The sequence below is a fragment of the Cervus elaphus genome, chromosome 4 (assembly GCF_910594005.1).
Source record: "Cervus elaphus chromosome 4, mCerEla1.1, whole genome shotgun sequence".
Lineage (NCBI taxonomy): Eukaryota > Metazoa > Chordata > Mammalia > Artiodactyla > Cervidae > Cervus > Cervus elaphus.
This window is the reverse complement of record NC_057818.1, coordinates 13,241,180-13,260,570: the sequence shown is the minus strand read 5'-3', so window position 1 is coordinate 13,260,570 and position 19,391 is coordinate 13,241,180. Positions and strand designations below refer to the sequence as shown.

General features: G+C 67.4%; 1 protein-coding gene across 1 annotated transcript in view; it reads right to left on the bottom strand.

The window, feature by feature from the left end:
• Positions 1 to 19,391, bottom strand: part of GSE1 (Gse1 coiled-coil protein) — a 392,798-nt gene that overhangs the window by 9,971 nt on the left and 363,436 nt on the right. The window contains 10 exon segments of the mRNA XM_043898214.1: positions 1,001 to 1,271; positions 1,495 to 1,607; positions 2,303 to 2,414; positions 2,416 to 2,917; positions 5,139 to 5,463; positions 6,007 to 6,320; positions 6,655 to 6,846; positions 7,346 to 7,543; positions 7,964 to 8,136; positions 11,664 to 11,863. Coding sequence (XP_043754149.1) covers positions 1,001 to 1,271; positions 1,495 to 1,607; positions 2,303 to 2,414; positions 2,416 to 2,917; positions 5,139 to 5,463; positions 6,007 to 6,320; positions 6,655 to 6,846; positions 7,346 to 7,543; positions 7,964 to 8,136; positions 11,664 to 11,863 — 2,400 coding nt within the window.

Genomic DNA, 19,391 nt, shown 5'->3' with positions numbered 1-19,391 from the left:
AGCAACCCCGAAAAGCCACACCACGCCTCGGGTGGGCAGGCTCTCTCCCGGGGCGGTCCACTCCCCGCTGCTTCCATCGCATGCGTGGTTCCCGTGACAGCTGCCACCAGGGAAGAGGGACATACACCCCGTGACCCCGCGGGCTGGGGGCCCCCCGCTGAACCGCTGACACCTAAGCAGCCACATCACCGCTGGCTGAGAGACGCTCTTCTCAAACAAAACCCTTCACGTTCCCAGGGATGTGTCGTGGTTGCATCACTGCCCCTTTAAGGGAGAGCGGAAATCCAGGCCCACCGGTTCGGCCCAAAACAAACGAAACGAGTGAAAGCAACTAAAATGACCAATGAGCACTCTTGCTTTCCTCTGACTTCCTTCAAGAAAGAGGTGACCAGGCCTCAGCGAGGGGGGACGTGTGGGGGTGCGGCCCAGAAAGGTCAAGTGCCCCCAGCACTGAGCAAGCAGTGCTCGAGGCTCGAGGCGCAGACCAAGGAAGGTGCCCCAGAAGGCGAGTTCAGATTCCAGCCCAGTTGGCCCCTGGTGGCCAGACGGATCCGAAAGGGCGAGCCGTCCATGCACAGTGGGTGTCGGCCCAGCCCTGCCCCATGGCCGCGCACCACCCACACCTCCTGCCATCAGAACAAGAAACGGCGGCCACGTGAGCCGCCCGCGAAGTGGAGACCCAGAGACCACGCAGGCTGAGCACCCTAATGCAGGAGGGTGCATGTACCCCCCACCCCGGGGCCGGAGGCACTGGGAGACCTGGCCGGGGGCAAGAGCGGGTGGGAGTCCAGGGCTGACTGCACAGAACACCAGCCGCCTTCAGTTTCACAGGACGACACAAGAAAGAGCGCTCGGAAGGGGCCGCTCTCCATTTCCCGCGGAGAGAGGCGTGGTGGCGAAGAGCCGGGGGGATGAGTCCGTGAGAGCCGAGGGGCGGCTTCAACCCCCGGCCCTGCCTGCTTCCTCAGAGACCCCCAGCCGCCCTGAGGCCTGAGCTCACCTTTCCTCTTCTCGGCGCTGATGTGGGTCAGGTTGAAGATGGTCAGGAACTTCTTCTTCTCCTCGAAGTTGGGGCTGCTGTTCATGTCGTCGGGGCTGTAGCGGGTGGACAGCGCCAGTCTGGGTGAGGGCGTCCGCCGCTTGCTCCGCGCCGTCGGGGGCGACGGGCTGCGCTCTCTCAGCATCCGCCGGCGCTTCCTCCGCTTCTGGGTCAGCAAGTCCTCCTTCTGCTGTTGGGTGGTCAAGCCAAAAAGTTGCAAAAACTCTAGCTTCTAGATTGAGAAAGAAAACAAATGAGGTTGAAACCACGGGCAGAGGCTCCTGCTGACCCCGGGGCCTCCTGGGCCTCGAAGGTTGTGCTCTGGACACTCTGGGCCGGGCTGGCCCAGGGAGGGGGAGGAGGGCGCCCGGACGGCGTCCCAGCCGGCGTGGGGAAGCCTAGAGGGGGTGCCCGCAGCCCAGCCCAGGGCCCGACAGCGGCAAGACCCCAGATACCTCGGAGGATGTGTCCAGTTTGAGGGGCGGCTGCTCGGCCACGCAGCGGAGGTGGGCCCTGACCTCCTCTTCATCACTCTCGTCGTAGGAGTCGTCCAGGTCGTAGTAGTATCCTGGAGGTGGGCACAGAGCTCTTCAGCTGGGCAAGGGGCCTCGCCTCTCCAGGGATGCACATGGGGCACCCCTGGGACCCGAGAACCCACCGCAGGCCAGGCCCTGCTGCTCCTGACCACCCCCAACCCTGGGCCCGGCGTTCCTTAACCCCAGGCCTCCTCAGGGCTGGGATGGGGGCACGAGGCGGGCACCAGGGTGACGCAGCCCCCCGGCAGGGGACTGTCCTTCACTCCAGCCCGGAGTCAGGGCAGCCCAGGTCTGTCTGCACATCCACTCCCCATCCTGCTTAGGAGGGTCGGGCACACGCGGGCTCCCCGTCCTGGCAAAGGCACAGAGCCTGCTCACAGAGTCCCATGCAGAACAGCAGAGCCTGAGGGCACCGGGGCCTGACCCCATCCCTCACAGGTGAGTGGAGGGGAAGCCCTCTGGGGACCCTTGGCCGAGCCAGGACCAAACACATGCTCCTCACGTGGCCTCGGGCCCCGCTTCTGACTGTGAGGCCAGGCTCGGCACCTGGCAGGAGGAGCTGGGCTGGGACCCCGATCCCACCCGGCTGTTGGGGAATGCGGGTGGGAAGCGGCCACGCTCGTCCCGGGCCTGCTCTCCCGTTCCCTGTGGCTTTCCGGGGAACCCCAGGGCACTGCTGGCCGACTCCCACCCCACCTGGCGCAGGAGCGAGTGGGGGAAGCCAGACCTTTCTCCTGGGCCTCCCGCCGCCGGCGCTCCTCCAGGTCCAGCTTGCTGACCAGCCTCCGGCGCTGCTGCAGGAACTCGTCGTAGACGTAGGCTGGGTCGGGGCCCCGAGGCGGCGGGGGGCCGGTAGGGCGAGCCTGGCTTCAGGGGTCCGGGGGGCTCCCCGAAGGTGGCCGGCGGGGCAAGCGAGGCCCGGGGCTGGCCCAAGACAGTTGGGGTGGCCGGCTCGAGCTCCGCCAGGAAGGGCCCGGGCCCTGGTGGGAAGGCCTGCGGCTCCAGGGCCCCCGGCTCCCGGGGCAGCGGCGGGTACTTGTCCAGAGGGGCGGCCTCGCGCTTGCGGGGCCCCTCCTCCGCCTTCTCCGGGCAGTAGACCCTTTCCACCTTCACTAGTGGGACAGCGGCTGGACGGCTGGGCTCGAACGGGGCGGGGTGGCCGTGCAGGGGGTGGCCCTCGGGGACGCGCCGTGGCTCCAGCGAGCTGTCCATCAGGGACACGGGGTTCCAGAGGGCCGTGGGCACCGCGGGGTGCTGGGGCTTGGGCGAGATGAGTGGCGGGGGCCCGCCGAAGTGCTGGGGGGGCTCGCGGCTGCCCGGCTCATGGCGGGTCGGTCCCGGCCTGTGGAGGGGGGGGGGGGCAGGGGGTAGGAGCAGCCATCAGCCCAGGGCCCGGGCCAGGAGCCCCCAGCCAGCACCGGAGGGGGCGAGACGGCCTCCTGGGGGCCGTTTCCCAGGGCTGGAGGGAGGACGTGCCTTCCTCTCTGCAGCCAAGGGACCCACGTCCTCCCCAGGCTGGTGCAGACCAGCTTGGGAGAGGACCCAAGGCCCAAGGCGTGCCACCCGTGGGAGAGAGTGGGGGTGGGCCGGCCTCCTCTCCCCACACCGTGCTCACAGATGGCAGTCAGAGACCAGCTTGAGGGGTCTGCCCATCCGATTGGACTTGGGGAGACCCCCCCTAGAAGACCCTCACGGCCAGCTGCTCCCCCGTAGTGGTCCCTGTCAGGACCGAAGCGACCCCATGTGCCCAGAGAGCAGCAGCTACACCCAGAGGGTCTCTGAGGACCAGACCGGGGCCTGTCCCGAGAGCCAGGTCACCAGCAGAGCACACACCCCCTCCCACCGGCCTCAGACCAGCAGCTCTGCGTCAAGGCCGAACCAAGTGCCTCTCTCCCTGGTGTATTTTAAACAAAATTCAAATTCAGCCTTCAGGAGACTACTCGGCTGCAGTTTTCTCCAGTTTACCTACTATTTTTAAGCGAAGCCCCATGCTGCCAAGGTGACTGAGGGCAACACCTGAGGGGACTGGAGGGGAAAGGGCAGAGGCCACGGCAGGCACACGAGGCAGGTGCCCAGGGCTCCTCCTGCCCGAGGAGGGGGCCGGCCCACCACAGCCCCAGAGGCCGCTGCACTGCTGCTGGGCAGATACCAAAGGGGACCAACCGCATCAAAAAGCTGTGAGTCCCTAAAGGCATAAATGCAAAGGCATAAAACCTGGTACCAGAATAAATAACTTCCTGCGCCGGACCCAGGCACAGACTGGTTTTCTAGCTCTGATCACAGGGCCCCGAGAGAACGTCATGCTGCCATGGGCACCACCTGACCAGGGGGCAGAGGCTGTGTCTGCTGCGGCGGCAGCCCGCGCGCCGACAGCTGCACTGGGATCGTGGGGCCCCAGGCCGAGGGAGGCAGCGTGCCCTGAGCTCATCGGGAGATGGTGGGCATGCACCGCTTGCTCGCACGGTCCCCTAGGGGGTCACGGGAGCAGAGGGCGGCTCAGAAATAGACGAGACAGCCCTTGTGTGGCCCCGCGTGGGCCCGGAGCAGCAGGGGGACCATGTGCAGCAGAACGTCCTGCCTGGCTCACCGAGGCCAGACTGCCTGAGCAGACAGAGACCTAGCCGGGGATCTGGTCACAGTTCAGTCCTGGCCACACCCAGCTAGCCGGGCAAATCCTCCCCGGGCGCCCTGATCAGTGGATGCCGAGGCAGGGGCTCGGAGGGGTCAGCTGCGCCCAGGATACAGAGACCCACTGGCCAGCAGGAGCTGGAGCAAAGAGGGAGGCAGCCAAGTGGCACTCACACCTTCGCCCGACACCTTGAGCGTTTCTCATCCTGAGAAGAAGGCACGGTGGACGCCGAGGGCTGGGAAGAGGCTCAGAAGCCCTCCTGCCCGGACTCCGTGCACAGTGGAGGAGACGGGGCAGGGCCCAGCGTCCCCCAGGCCTAGACCCGCTCCTGCCACCAACTCTGGCTGAGGGTCTCCACCTGGGCCTTCGGAAGGAGCCCTGGAGGGAAGGTGGGGACACGGGGTGACAGCCAGATCAGCAGGTGGGGGCAGTGAGGCCCCGGGTCAGCTCCGAGAAGGGGCCCAGCTCACAAGGTGAGTGTCGGCAGCCAGGGTCCCAAGGCCTCTCGGGAAGTTGTGTTTGTTTTTTTTTTAACAACAGGACAGGAAAAAATGGGTTATTTAAAAAAAAATTATTAAAAAAATAAACGTTTTGTATGATTAAAAATCAAAGGGAGTCTCCTTTTCGTTCCAGTTCAGGCAGAGAGAGATGCTAGCACAGAAATTAAGTATCCGTGGAAGCTTCTCGGCAGGCCCCCTCAGGCACCAAGCCTGCCCTGTGGGGAGGGCCAGGCTGGCTGTGGACACATTTCCTGGCAGATGAAGCCCCTGAAGCGAGCACCTTCCTCCTTCCCGCCTCCCTCCTCCCGGCCCAGACGGGGGTCTTAGAAGGTGACACGGAACCCAGGGGACAGCACTCTGCGGCAGCAGACCAGAGGCGCTCGATAAACGCAGGCGCCCCCGCCACGGGCCCCAGCCCGCCCCCCGGGGCCCACCTGGCGCTCTCCGGCCGGTGCTCGGGGTCCGCGGGTGCCGGCGGCCGGCCCAGGTCCAGCTGCTGCTCCAGCACCTGCTGCCGGAACTCCGACACCTGCGACTGGCGGTCCTCCTTCTCCTGCCGCAGGCGCCGCTGCCGCGCCAGCCACTTCTCCTCCTCGTTGGTGCGTTGCAGGAGCAGGGCCGTGGCCGCGCTGCTGCCCGGCAGCGAGAAGAGCCCGTGGCCGGCGAGGAGGCCGGGCGCCGCGTGGGGAGGGGCGGCCGCCGGGTGCAGGGGGTGCTGCACCGGCTTGGGCACCTGCAGGCCCGCGTCCTTCAGCTTGTCTGTGGGCGGGGCGGGCCGTCAGGGCGGGGCGGGGTCCTGGCGCTGGGCTCAGCCCGCCCCTCCCTGGAGAAGGGCGCCCCCTTTCCCGTGCGGCCGGGGCAAGAACAGCAGGACGCGGCTGCTCCCCGGGGGTCCCGCCTCATCTGAGTGACAGCCTGGACGGGCTCACACCACACAGCAGAGCAGACTTGAGCTCTGGGGGGCATCGCCCACGCTAGAGGTTAGACAGCCGTGGAAACTAAGGCTGTACCTAAGTATAGTGTATGTAAAGTAGATAAAAAATGAAGGTCAGACGGACGGCTGTGCAAATTCACTGTTTAAGTACAGTGAAATAAAGTATGCTAAAAACTAAGCTTTGGTTATCTTTTTAACCTATCATCTCTAAGAATTTGGTTGTACTACGGTGCACAATCCCAGTGATCTACCAGCCTTCACACCAACTCTGAATCCGGCCAGTGGACGTCCCTGCCCTCGGCTCCTGATCCGGGGCCGCGCCCCGCCCCCGTCCTCGCGCTGACCGAAGCCACCAGGCTCCCAGGTACCTGCACGGGTCGGGGTGAGCTGCTCCGAGGGCTTGGCGCGCTCGTCGGCGGCGTGGCTCCGCAGCGCGTGCAGCTCGGCCACGGGCAGGAAGGCGGGCTCCAGCGTCTTGGCGGCAGCTCCTTCTCGCAGCTCCTTCTCGCGGGCGCGCTGCTCCCGCTGGCGCTCCAGCTCCCGCTCCTTCTCCCGCTCCCGCTCCTTCTCCCGCTCCAGCTCCTTCTCCCGCTCGCGCTCCCGCTCCTTCTCGCGCTCGCGGTCGGCCTCCCGCTCCCGCTCCCGCTCCCTCTCCCGCCTCAGCTCCTCGTCCACCTGCAGCCTGGGGGTGAGCATGGAGATGTGACACCCGGGAGCGAGGCGCTCGCACCTCAGCCCGGGGTTCTCCTCTCTACGGGGACGGGCCGTGGGCCAGGTTCTGCTTTCACTAATGCGCCAAGAAAACTCAGCATCCACTGGAGACAAAAGTCGTGGACAGAGACTCTCCAGGTGCCTGGAAGGCTCCCGGCCGGGGCCAGCGATTGTGAGGACGGCCCCCAGACAGTGGCCGGGACCTCCCGGCAGCGCCCCTTCTGCAGGGGGGGACCGTCCACACACACCTGGCCAGCCGGGCTCCGGTGTGGTGAGCCGAGGGCCCCAGGACGGGGCTGGCTTACCTCTCAGCACTGAGGCTGGACATCCGCTCCGAGTGCAGTGCCGCCAGGGATGAGTGGGAGAGCTCAGGAGGGTAGCGGACCCCTGAGAGGTGGAGGTGCATGGCCGACGGGTGCAGTGGGGGCAGGGAGCCGGGGGCGGGGATGGGGTAGAAGGGGGACCGCAGGGCTGACAGGCAGTAGGAGTCGTCCATCCTGTGGAGGGCAGAAGGGGCTGGTGAGCAGCCAAGGTGGAGAGGAAGGCGGGACCCAGACCCCTGCCAAACACGGGCACTGATGCGGGAGCGCCGGATGGGGCCTCCACAAAGGTCCTGTGAGAGCCCCCTTCCACAGCCAGCCCCAAAGCCCCATACTCCCAGAGGCCACAAGGCCCTGCCAGCCACCCCTCAGCTCAGCCAGGCCAAGCGCAGTGGGGCCCCTCCAGGTCTGACCGTCTGACCCGGGAAGCAAAGTGGAGACAGCGCCGTCTCCACCTGCCATATGTGAACCACGCGCTCTGTGTACTAACAGCCACGCACCCGTGGAACCCTCGGTAGAAACGGAGGAGCCAGGGAGGCCGGCTGGTGCAGGGAGAGTCTCCCTCCAGGAGCAAGCTCCGGACGGCTCATCCAGAGGCTGGGGGAGCAGCCCGCCCCAGGGTACACCCTCTGACCGGGGTCTGCCCGCTGGCGGTTGGGGACGTTGAACGCCTCACCTGAAGGCCGGGTGCGGGAAGGGGTGCGGGGCCAGGTAGCCGGGGTGGTAGTAGGCCGCGGCGGTGGCTGGGTCCAGGCCGAGCGGAGGCAGGGAGGACACGCGGAGGTCCTCGGCCGTGTGGTAGGGCCGGAAGCTCCTCAGATAGTCCTCGGTCACCGTGCTGGGGGGCACCACGTGGTGCACAGGCCGCTGCAGGCTGCAGGCGGAAGGGGCGGCGGCGGTGAGCTCCGGGCGCGTGGGCCACCGCCCGCACCCCACAACCGCCTCCCTCCTCCCAAGGGCAGTCCCTGCCGGAGGCCCAGGGCCCAGAGCTGGGCAGCTGCCGCTCCTCGGGCCGCCCTGGCCCCTCGCTGTCCCTCACCAGGGGGCACGGGCCTGTTACCTGCAGCCCGGGGGAACCGCCCCCCGCCCCTAGGAGCCAGGCTGGGGGTTTAGGGTCAGGCAGGCAGCCAGCCCGCTGTGAGCTCACGTGGCAACGGCCAGCAGGGCTACCAGCCCAGGGCGGGGCCGCCAGCTGGCGGCTCTCGGGCTCAGCTGGTGTGGACTCACAGCAGCCAGAACCTCAGGGGTCCTGCCCCACACCGTGCCCGTCCCCCGGCCCCCAGCCCGCACTTACTTCAGTGGTGGGAAGCGGGAGTCCTGCACCACGGAGCTAGGTGAGATGCCAAAGGGGTAGGGGGTGCTGAGCAGGTGGGAGGGGATGGCCGGGCCCCCCGCCTTCTCCTGGGGCAGCGGGGGCTCCACAATGAGGCGCTCGCGGCCACCGCCGCCGCCCCGGGAGCCGGCGTCCTGCTGGAGAAGAGAGTGTGGGTCAGAGCTAGGGGGCAGCTCAGAGCTCGGCCACTGGCAGCAGGCCAGGCCTTCCTCCGGACGCAGAGGAGCTTCAGAGGGATATTCTCGCGATGCTCTCTCCTGATGGTTTCCGCGCCGTGGCGGGGGTGACAGCCACTGAGCCCCCTGCCCACCGCCCACCCGGTCACACAGCGTCCCAGGGGCCCAGGTGGCAGCTGCCGGCCTGCCTCACAGATCACTGGGCCTCGGTGTCCCTGGAAGATGTGGCTGAGCAGCTGGCGCTGCCCAGGGCCAAAGAGGCCAGCCTGTCCCTTCTGCCAGACAGACCCTGGGCGGCCCTGGCTCTGGCCAGAGCAAGCAGCTGTGGGGCCAGACCTGCCTGGGGACCTCTGCACACTGGTGGGGGCTGTGGGCCCGCCTGCCCAGACTCCTGACCAACAGAGGGGCCTGGAGGGCTCAGGAGGGAGGCCCCAGGAAACCAGAAGGGGCTCACTGGAGGCAGGAAGTGGGAGGAGGTGGCCCCCACCAGCCCCGGCTACATGGAGGAACGTCCTGCAGGCCCACCCGCAGGCGTGTCCAGCTCTGGGCAGGCAGGCCATGGACAGGCTCTGTCGCACGGTGCCCCCCTCACCTGGCGTCAGGCCTGGCCCGGTCACCCTGGGCAGCGACAGGAGAGCAGGACGCAGGCCCAGGTCCGTCCGCCCCAGAGCGAAGGGTCAGGGAGACACCCTCCCCTGTCTGCCTGGCATTTCCCCCATCGGATCAGGAGACGGGGGCCGCAGAGCCTCAGGTCGCCTCGCTCCCCGCGTGGGGGGCATGGGATGGACCACACAGCCCCCACAGAGGAGGGGCCCACCCGTCATCATGTCTACGGAACACCCGGGCGGGCGGCGGCGGCACCTCCCAGGCCCCGGAAGACAGGGCAGCGGCGTTCACCGCAGGAGACGGGCCGCTGGCCCCGCTGTGACCAGGGCTGCACGTGGGCTCCGACTCCTCCTTTCCCGGGGGGGTTCACCAGGCTGGGGGCGTCGAGGGTGAGCCCCACACGCAGATCAGGGCAGGGAGCCGGCACTCCCCCTGGTCTCCAAGGCCCTGGACAGGGCCCCCCCCCCCCCCCCGTGCACGTCGGACGTGCACAAGAGGCGGGCCCTGCACGCGCAGCTGCATCCCCCTCCACTGGCATGGGGCCCGGCCGTCACAAATGGGGTGAAGGCCTTAAACCCCGCTGCTCCGGGGCCCTGTGCTGGACTGACCAGGGGTGGGGGGGGGTTGCTACCTGGACGGGGACGCAGCGGCTGGAGCCTGAGGCCCCCGAGGTACAGGGCGGCCCCCGGGAAACGCTGGGCCCCACAGTGAGGGGACCCGGACGCTGCCTCCGGGCTGGCAGCCCCGGATGGTGGAGGCCTCGCAGGGGACCCGTGCGTACAGCCTGGAGAGGAGCTAAGGCCACTCCCGGCCCCCTTTGCTGGACCAGACGGCAGAGCGAGGCCCCAGGTGCACCAGCCCCAGGCGGGTCAGCCCTGTCAGCCTGCGGCAGGACAAAGCCCACGGCAGGACAAAGCCCGGCTTGAAGGCGGCGGGGCCAGATGGCACCTTCCCGGGCGGGAAAGGCTGGGGGGCGGTGGCCGGCGGGCAGGGGGTCTGGTGGGCCAGACCCACGCACCCCCCGCCTGCTTGGAGCCCCGACAAGCTCGCGATGGGCACCTGGGCAGGAGGTCAGGGGGCCGTGCCCGGGAGCCCCAGCTGCCGCCCTGGGAGCACCTGCGGGCGGCTCTCCCTGCTAAGTGGCGGCCGCGGGCGCAGCTGCAGACAGAGGGAGGACGGGGAGGGGGGACCCTCCATTCTCTGGTGATTAGAGAGGCTTCCACCAGGCAGACGGGCAGACATGCCCTGTTAGCTCTAAAACAGACTATTTGTCATTTCATCTGTCCTCACGCTGCTCCCACCACCTGGGAAATGCCGGCGACCCCCAAGCAGAGCACCCCCCCCAAGCTTCCCCGCTGGGAAACGACTCCCCCTCCTGTCTCCCGCCCCCCCCCACCGGAGGATTACACTCTCCACTGAGCCTCTGTGCCAGCCGGCCCATCCCTCCCCGCTCCCCAGCCCCCGGCCCACCTCCCCGGCCTGCCTGTGTCACGCTCACTGGCCACCGCGCGCTAAGTGGCTGGAGCACGGCCCCCGCAGCCCTTTCTCGGGGTCACTCGGTACTTCCGAGGCTGTGAGGACCCTCGGAGGAGGGCTGAGCTCGGGGGAAGGGGCCCATGGCCAGGAGGCGACCGTTGAGGAGGCTCCTGGGCCTGGAAGGGCAGCAGCTGGGCGCAGGGCAAGACGAGCAACCACTGGGCCCCGGGGGCGAGGGGAGAGGCAGGTGGTTGGGCCCCGAGGTCAGGGCTGACTCTTAGGGGGAAACGGGTCCCCTGGAGCAGGAGACTGTGGTGCGGACCCTGGTTCTCCCTCAAACCGGGCCCAGGGGACAGCTGGGCGTCCGCATCCCACTCTGGCCAGGATTGGCCCTGCTGGGCCCTGCCCAGCCCAGGGATGAGCCAGAAGGGTCTGGCACCTCACACGTGGGGGTCAAGGTAGGGCTACCCCCAGCTGGGTCCTGGCCTCCTTCCAGGAATTCAGGGACTCCCCGTTCTGTGGACAGAGGCTGCCCCCCTCCCACTCCCAGGGCAGAGAACAGACAGACCCTGAGTGATGCCCACCCCCACCCGACCCAGCAAGGCAGAGAGCTGGGGGCCGAGCCGAAGACCCACCGTCCCCCGACCCCCCTCCTGCTTTCTCCGGGTTTAATTAGTGCTTCCAAGTGGCGCTGGCCCTCTGGGGACTCGGCAGAAACATCCAGAGCTCGGCGCAGTGACCACGTTCTTAATTAGGAGGGCCCTCCAGGCTGGGGGTGCGGGGGCGAGTCCCCCGAGGAGCCACACCACCTGGGCGCAGACCCAGGGAGCCCCGCCAAGTGTGGGAAAGGCCTCCTGGGGCGGGCAGGCCTCGACAGTTAAGACAAGTATCAGTAAAGGTGAGCTGTGAACACGCGGCTGCAACAGACAGGAATAATAACAGCTCGCGTTTACACGAAGTGCTCATGATCTGCAAACACCATTCTGTGCCCCCCCAGATTCCTTTGTGGGAGTCCCAGCCCCCAGGACCTCACAAAGTGACCATGTGCGGGAAACGGGGTGCGTGTGCAGGGGTGACCGAGGCGCCATGCGGTCACTAGGGCGGGCCCTGGTGTCCTTGGAAGAAGGGGAGACCGGGACACAGGCAGGCACAGAAGGAAGAGCCTGTGAGGCAGCGGGACAGGACGGCCGTCCACACGCTGAGCAGAGAGGCCTCGGGAGGGACTGAGCCCATCCATAGCTGGGATGCCGGCCCTACAGCAAATCTGTCCTGAGCCCCACCCCAGACCACGAGCCCTGTGAGTGTTCTCTTGACACAGACCCTCCGGGCAGCTGCTGTCACTCGCTCCCTCGGAGGGAAGCGGATCTGAGCACGAGATGACCCCCCATCAGCCCCCCACTCACCTGGCGGCTCTCACTCCTCCAGACGCCATTGACGGTCTTGGTGGGGGCGATGGTCACCACGGGGGGCGTGCTGGGGACGCTGTGTCCCCCGGGGGGGACGATGATGGGGCCCATGGGCACGCGCTTGGGCGTGCTGGCCGGGGAGCTGTGATTGGTGGCCGGAGAGGAGACGGGGGACGACTCGCTGCTCAGTGAAGACCCTGCGGGAGAAGGACACAGCGCCTGAGCAGAGGCCGGGCTCTGCAGACGCCCCGGCCCAGCCTGGGGCCCAGGCGGGAATGGGGGACACGACCTACCGACCAGGTGGGCGTGCCCACCCCTCCCCGGGGCTGCTCACCCCATCTCTACCCCAAAGGGGGTTGGAAGAGCCAGGGGAATAAGCAGGTCCTCCCAGCATGGATGGGGGCTGAGCCCCAGGAAAGCAAGCTGGGGGGCTTACAGGATGCTGTTGGGGGGCGGGGGGCAGTGGGCCCGCTGCTGGCCAGGCCTGGCCGGGGGTGGGGCTGAGAGAGGCCTATATCATCAGGACATCAAACGAGATCATTTTACCTTGAGAACTGAACTGTAACGTGGGGTTTATATCACACGGGCTGGTCAGCACGTTCACAACGTTGGGCAACCATCGCTGTGACCTGCTTTCCACTCCCTCCCCCCAGCCCTGGAAGGAACCCCCACCCTTAGCCTGCACCCCTGGGCTTCTCCCCCAGAGGGGGTGGCGGGGATGGGCAGCCGGCATGGCTGGAGGCTTCCAGGCCTGCAGGGCAGTTCCATCTCCGGCAGTTGCAGGGGCAGCAGGCGAGGAGGGCACAGGGCGTGGGGGCCGAGAGGACTTGGGGCCCTGATGTGAAGGCGCCCGCCTGCAGCAGCTCCCTCGAGTGGCGGGGGGAGGGGGCGACAGTGCGTCCAGTTCCCCGTCCTCAGCCCCCGATGCCCCCGCCCCCAGGTGGGTCTCTAGTCCGAGGCCTATCCTGGCAGCGTGGCCCCTGGGATGCTGGAGTCTGCGGTTTGGGGGACCCCCAGAGGCACACCCAGGCCCCGTGCAGCCGGGCTGTGTGCACACCCACGCCTCGTGGTGCTCTGGGCTGCAGTCGGGGGTCAGAGGCCCCTCAGACACCCACATGGTGCCCCATCACACACAGACCCCCCGAACCTGTGAGCCATGAAGAACACCCAGGGAACGGGTCTATGGCAGACCCGGAAGGACGCCCCTGATTCTGTCACACAGCAGAGCTTCAGCTGGGGCTGTGCCCGTGGGGGCTGGGCCAGCTTGGGCACCCGGAGGCGGCAGACCTGGCCCAGGAGCCTACGCCGACGTCCCGAGATGCCCAGTCCCACAAAGTGCCCCTGAGAGGCCTGAACCAGGGGGCCAGGGAAGCCAGGGCCAACACACACTGCCCCCGCTGCAAGCAGGACCTCACGGCTTCCATACCTCGCCCTGGGGTTCTCTGCAGAACCTGCCTGGTCCCAGGGGCCAAGACCCTGGTCCTCTCGTCTCTTTAACCAACCACACTCCTCCTCCCCAGTGACACCTCTGCCTGATGGGGAGGAGGGCGGCCTATGGCCCAGGGTGCTTGACTTGGGGCCCTTCTCTCTGCCCCGAGGACTCCCCAGCCAGGTGTGGGCTCAGCAGGGGCTGGGAGGCAGAGCGGCTGGACCCCGAGGCCCACAGAGGCTGGCACGGAGCTGTGCCCCCGGGAAGGTGCGCCACTGTGGCCGACTCAGTGCACTTCCTAGGCTTGTGCACGACCTGCACAACTGTACAGGACGACCCCGCAGGAGACACCAGTCCAGACAGAGCCGGGGCTAAGGGCTCAGTCACCTCCAGAACAACGCCAGGGCCAGGGGGCCCCTGCTCCCAGCCCCCACCCGTCAGGGCCTTGCCAGTGGGCGGTCGCCTGAAGGCTGTTGCCCCTGAGGGGTGACCTGATTCTCCAAATGGACCAACCAACCATGGCCCACACACCAGCAGTTCTCCAACCCTGAGTCACCCAGGCCAACACCAGGCCCACCCCTAGGTCAGGACGCCATGCCCCCCTACCCCAGCTGTGCCACCCACTGGCCGGGCAAGCTCCAGCCTCTGCCAGCTGTCACGGCCGCCAGGGACGGCCGATGCCAGGGGTCCATTGGCTGCCTTCCCAACCCCCGCAGGACAAACTCCAAGGTTCTGAAACTAGCTGCGTCTGTCGGGTCAGGGGTCCGCCCGGGACACCAGTTTCCAGGTGGCAATGGTGGGAGGTGGGCTGACCCGGCCTGCCCTGGGGCGTGGAGAGCTGATGAAGGAAGTCCCGTACCCTGAACCGCCCCCCGGCGGGGCAGCTCGCAGAGGTCGTGAAGCAGTGTCCGTGTACCACCCCAGGGACCCTCCGTGCGGGGCAGTGGGCCCCGGTCCACCCAGACATGGGTCAGCAGTGCCGACCGAACCTCCCACCACACCCGCTGCGGCTGGAAGGACACAGAGCCACAGAGCGGGCAGGGGGCCGCCTGTGTGCCCGGGGCCGCCCTGTGGGTGGAGGAACGTGGGCCCACGCGCTCTGGAATCAAAAAAGAAAGAAAACGGATGCACCGAGCGCCCCGAGCAGTCACCGGGGAGGCTGCACTGCCCCGGGGGGATACGGGGTCAACCCCCCAGGGCCGGGCAGATGGAGGGGGAGCCGGGGCCTCACTGCACGCGGGGACTCAGGGCCACCTGCTGCCCGGCCCCCGTTCCGTCTCTGCGCCCCACACCATCAGCAGGTCTCTGGGGACCGGCATCATTTCCAAGCACCGGGCGGTGAGTGAGGAGGCAGGAGGGGGCGGGCGGGACTCGGGTGCCAGAGGCCACGGGCAGTTAGCAGCCTGGCCCCCGGGGGATGGGCCGGCCGCTGCCACTCAGCAGCCGGATCGATGCCCGACCACGCACCCGCCAATTAGCGGGCGGTGCCCCCGACCCCGGGCTCAGGGCGGCCGTGATTAACTGCGGTGCGCGGCAGGCGTTGGCGCGCGGCCGAGGTGACTCTGCGCAGCGCTCCATGTCCCCTCCGTCTCTGAGCTGGCAGGTGAGTGCCCGGGGCTGCCCGGGCTCACGTCATTAACAGCTGAGACCCCAAAGTTGCCTCCACGGGGGCAGGAGTGGGGCCTGAAAACACGACTCTGCGACAGCACAGAGGCCGTCAGCTCCCAGACGTGCCCTCGACCTGCCACCAGGATAATCACAGAGCACCAACTCCATGCCCCAAACCAGGGCTCCTGTGCCAGGGCCAGCCCTGAGCGAGGAGGGCCGGGCCCGGCCTCAGCCTCACAGCTTGTCCCCCTCCCCTCCTCCCCAGGGGGAGGGCCAGCGACCCGTGATATGTCCCTAAAACAGGACCCCCCGGCCGCCTTCCAGTGCCCTGAGCTTCTCAGGGCCGAGGGCAGCAGTGTGCAGGCAGCGTCGCGGTGACAGGATGGGAGGCGCTGTGATGGATGCAGAGTGAGGACCAGCGTCCATGCGGAGGGTCCCCCCACAGCGAGCCCTCCCAGACTTCACCCAGGACCGGCAGGGACCATCCTGACCCACAACCACGAGCACATGTGCTCCCTGGAGGTGAAGTTCCCGCCGTAAGCACACACAGGTGAGGACCCCACAGGCTGGAGACAGCGGGCACACGGCCAGCCCGCTGTGGGTTCAGGGAGACCCTGCTGAGGGAGCCACAGGGCTGCCCACGGCCCCTCCTGGCAGCCGCTCTCCCCACCGCAGGCCTGCCCGTCCGTGGTGGGACAGACTGGGCCTCGCCCCCGCGCCCTCCGAGGAGCCCTCTCCCTCACCAGGGGCGACGCACGCCTGCTCCCAGGACCGCACACCGCATCACCAAACCCCAACCAGCAAAGGCAAGTGTGGTCATCCTCACAAGACGCGTTTCCCAGCAGAGCGGTTGGGGGGGGAACGGTGGGTGTCCATGCTGCTTCCCACGGGGGCTCAGGGGGGCCGAGGGGCAAGAAGACAGAGGGGGCTTCGGGGGGCGACACTGTTGCCCCGTCACGGCCTGGGGAGGCTTCTTGTTCCAACGGCCCAGGGCCGGGTACCCCTCCAGAGCGGGCTTGGTCCCCTTCCCCTGGGCCTTGCTCTCCCTGGAACCCTGGCCCAGATGCCAAGGAGGGGGCGAGGAGCTGAGGACGCCCCCCTCACGCTCACCCCTGCTAAGGAGATAGACGGGGCTGCACCCCCACCCCATTCTGCTGTTTTCCTGGAAAGAGGCGGGTTTCAGGCGGCAGACCATGAGCACCCACCTCGTTCCTCACTCTGGCAGCTGCATCGCTGGTGGGCAGAGTCCCACCTCCAACCTCGCCAGCGAGGGTGCCTGCTCCCCCCACCTGTGCAAGGCGGCCCCTGCCCATCACTGCCAAGGGCCCCATGGGAACACGCAGACGGTCAGGCGCACGTCTGCAGCCTGAGGTTCCTTCCAGAACGTGCTGTGTGTGGGCCTGGTCACGCCCGGGGCTGTCGGCAGACAGGAGCACTTGCCCCGATGGGACAGGGTCTCCAGCCCTCAGCCATGGACACACCCACCTCGCTCGGCCCGCCCCTCGAGGCCCTGGCTCTGCGTGTTGGGGGTGGGGTGACAGTGTGGGTGGCCCCGCACCGTCACCAGCAGGCACTGTGCCTGGAGCGAGCGTGCTCGTCTCCTGAACCCTCAGGATCGACGCGGCAGACGCCACCCTCGTCCTGAGAACAGGCAGCAGCTCAGAGAGGTTGCGCACCGGGCCTGGGTCACACAGCAAGGACACAGAACCCGCCGACGTCCGTGTCCCCACACGGGGCGGCCCCCTCCATGGTGGGTTACAGGGTCGAGCACGTCAGGGGCCCCCCAGGGACAGACCCTGGCCCCTCGCCGGCCCATAGGGACCAGACAACACACCTCCCGCGGGGCGCACCATCTCCCGCTCACGAGCTCTCTGGGGACAGAGCAAACGAGGCAGGCGGATGACTTGCTCTGCACCGAATTTTTAAACTGCACCCTGAAGACGCGATGTGAGGAAAGACATCAGCCCGGGAAGCGGACGGGAGAGTTGGGCCACAGCTCTCAGAACGAGATGCTCCGGGGGGGCGGAGGAGAGGGTTGCAGGGAGCGGGAGGCGCCCAGGGCCGCGGCCAGCACCCGGGGAGCACGAGGTGACGAAGACGGGCCTGGCGGCAAGGTGGGGGGATCGCTGCACCCTCGGGGGCAGGATGGTCCCCCCGGGGGCACCCCTGCGGGTACAGGGGGCCTTAAGGGACAGCCAAAGCGGGAGGCCGTGCCGGGCCGTCTCTGGGAAGGCGGACACGGACGCGGCGGTGTCAGGGAGGGACTGGTTTCCATCTCGGCTCCACGGCCTGTGAGTCGGGACGCCAGCCAAGCCTGAAGCGCGGCCAGGTCCGGCGGAGAGGTGGACGCAGAACAGAGGCCACTCTCGCAGCAAGAGGCCGCCGGCACAGAGCGGGTGCTCGACGAACAGTCACTGTGCCGGGTCAGGACGGGAGCGCCCTCACCGGGTGAGCCCCACACACCCAGCAGTGCCGTGCCAACCGGCCACGGGAAGCCACGAGACCCAGGGGCGCGCCACGCGGACAGCCAGCGGCGGGGCAGTGCGTGCCCACAGTCGGCCAGGCCGCAGATCGGGGCTGCCAGAGTTGGGGGTGGGTGTTGGGGGCGGGCTTCTTTCGGGGAGGACAAAACATTCTATAACTAAGAGTGACGGCTGGGACTTCCCTGGTGGTCTGGGGGTTAAGATTCTGCCTGCCAATGCAGGTGACCCGGGCTCGATCCCTGGCCTGGGAAGACCCCACAAGCCGGGGAGCAACTGAAATCCATGTGCCCCAGAGCCCTGCGTTCTGCAGCTGGAGACACCACGGCAGTGAGAAGCCCGTGCATCGCAACCAAGAGCAGCTCCCGCTCGTCACAGCTAGAGAAAGCCCGCGCGCAGCAACCGAGACCCAGGGTGGCCAGGAACTTGCACAAATTAATAAATTTTTAGGAAGTGATAGTCGCACAACTCTGAATGTGTGACAACCTGCTGAACTGTGTCCTTTTAGAAATGAATTTTATAGAAAATTTACAAGGAGAAAAAAATTGAGCTCCCCCCCTCCCAAATCACCAAGCATCCCCCTTGGCCGTTCCGGTTCCCGGTGGAGAGACAGGGGCCCTGGGGCAGCCAGCCACCCCTCGTGCTCCCAGAGCCCCCCAGGCTCCCAGAGGCTGACAGCCAAGACCCTCGCGTGCTCCCTGCACCACTGTAGGACGCCCGCCCCTCCCTGCCAGGGCCGTGCTCAGGCTTTTGCCGTCCTAAGCCCGGGGCCTCCAGGTCCACGTGGAAAGGCCCAGGCAGCAGCAGCAAGGGACACCACATGCGTCCTCAGCAGCTCTGTGACCCCAGGCTCCTTATGTGACCTCGCAGGGCCTCAGCCTCCTGCCCTCCTGCACACTGGGCGACCGCCGGGCTGCTAGCCCATTCTACAGACGGGGGATGGCCCAGCAGAGCTGGGGCGACTCCGTGAGAAAAGAAAAATGGGGACCAGGCCTGGGGATGTGGCTGGAGGCGACTCCAGAGAGTGACAGGGCTCAGCTCTTCAAAGCAAAAGCCCCACTGGGGTTGCCCAGATGGAGCATCGCACGTCCAGCTCATCACCGTAGCTTTAAATGCACAGACTTGGCCTGTGGCCCCGTGAGCCAGAAACAAGGTCGCGGTGCCCAGCACGCACAGTGGAACTACACCAAGCATCAGGGCAGCCTGGGGTCCAGACCCCGAGCTCCCCAGGCCCCAGGTTTCCTCACTCAGGGTGATGGGGACGCCTCAGCCCAGCCAGCAACGGATGCCGTGCTCCAGAGACAGCCTGAGCACGGACCTGCATGGCCCGGCCCGCCCCAGCCCTCCGTCACAAAGTCCTCGGGCACCCTTCCCAGGGCGTCACGGGAACACCTGGACTGCAGCCGAGGGGAGCGGGCCCCCCGCAGCACAGTGTTCCCGGCCAGTGAGGCCCGACAGCCTCTGGCACGTGGGCTGCCCACTGACCCGCCATCTGAGCTGGACGTTGGGGCCAGCAGAGAGGAAACAAAGGCCACCGAGGCCAGGCTCGCCCCACACTCGGGGCCCCCGCGGGAGCCTTGTCCTCTGCAGACAGTGGGGTGGGGGGTGTCACCCCAGGATGGGCCCAGCTGCCTAGGCATGGACATGGATGTTGGCTTAAGCCCTGACACCCGGGTTGGGGGTGACTCAGCCAGAGGGACCTGGCGGTCCCGACCTGCTGACAGCTGTCCGTGGACGCCGTGCCGGCCCCGTCTCTCTGCCCCTCTGGAACACGACAGAGGATGACACCAGAGCAGGGAGCCACCGGGCAAGCTGCCCGGGGGGGGCGCCTCGTCCACTCAGAAGAGACCCCAGGTCAGGGCTGGAGCCACTGTGCCCGCTCCTCCCCAGGGTGGACACCGGCCGTGAGGCGACCCCCTGGCAACGCAGAAACCAGGCCCGACAGCCTTGGCTCCTGGGCCCAGAGCCACCTGCCCCGGGATTCCAGTCTACCCCACTCCCTCCTCTGCCCAGCCACGTGAGCAGAAAAGGGGTGCGGACAAGTCGGAGTCAGACATCAGCAGACGCCCGCCGCATCCCCGTCATAGCAAGCGTCTGCTCTGCTGTGCTGGAGACCCCAGAGTCGATACAGATAGACGAGTGTTCTCCAGGTGCCCAGAGGGCCCTGGAGCACGCAACAGCAAGCCCTGGACATTTGGGGAGAGGCAG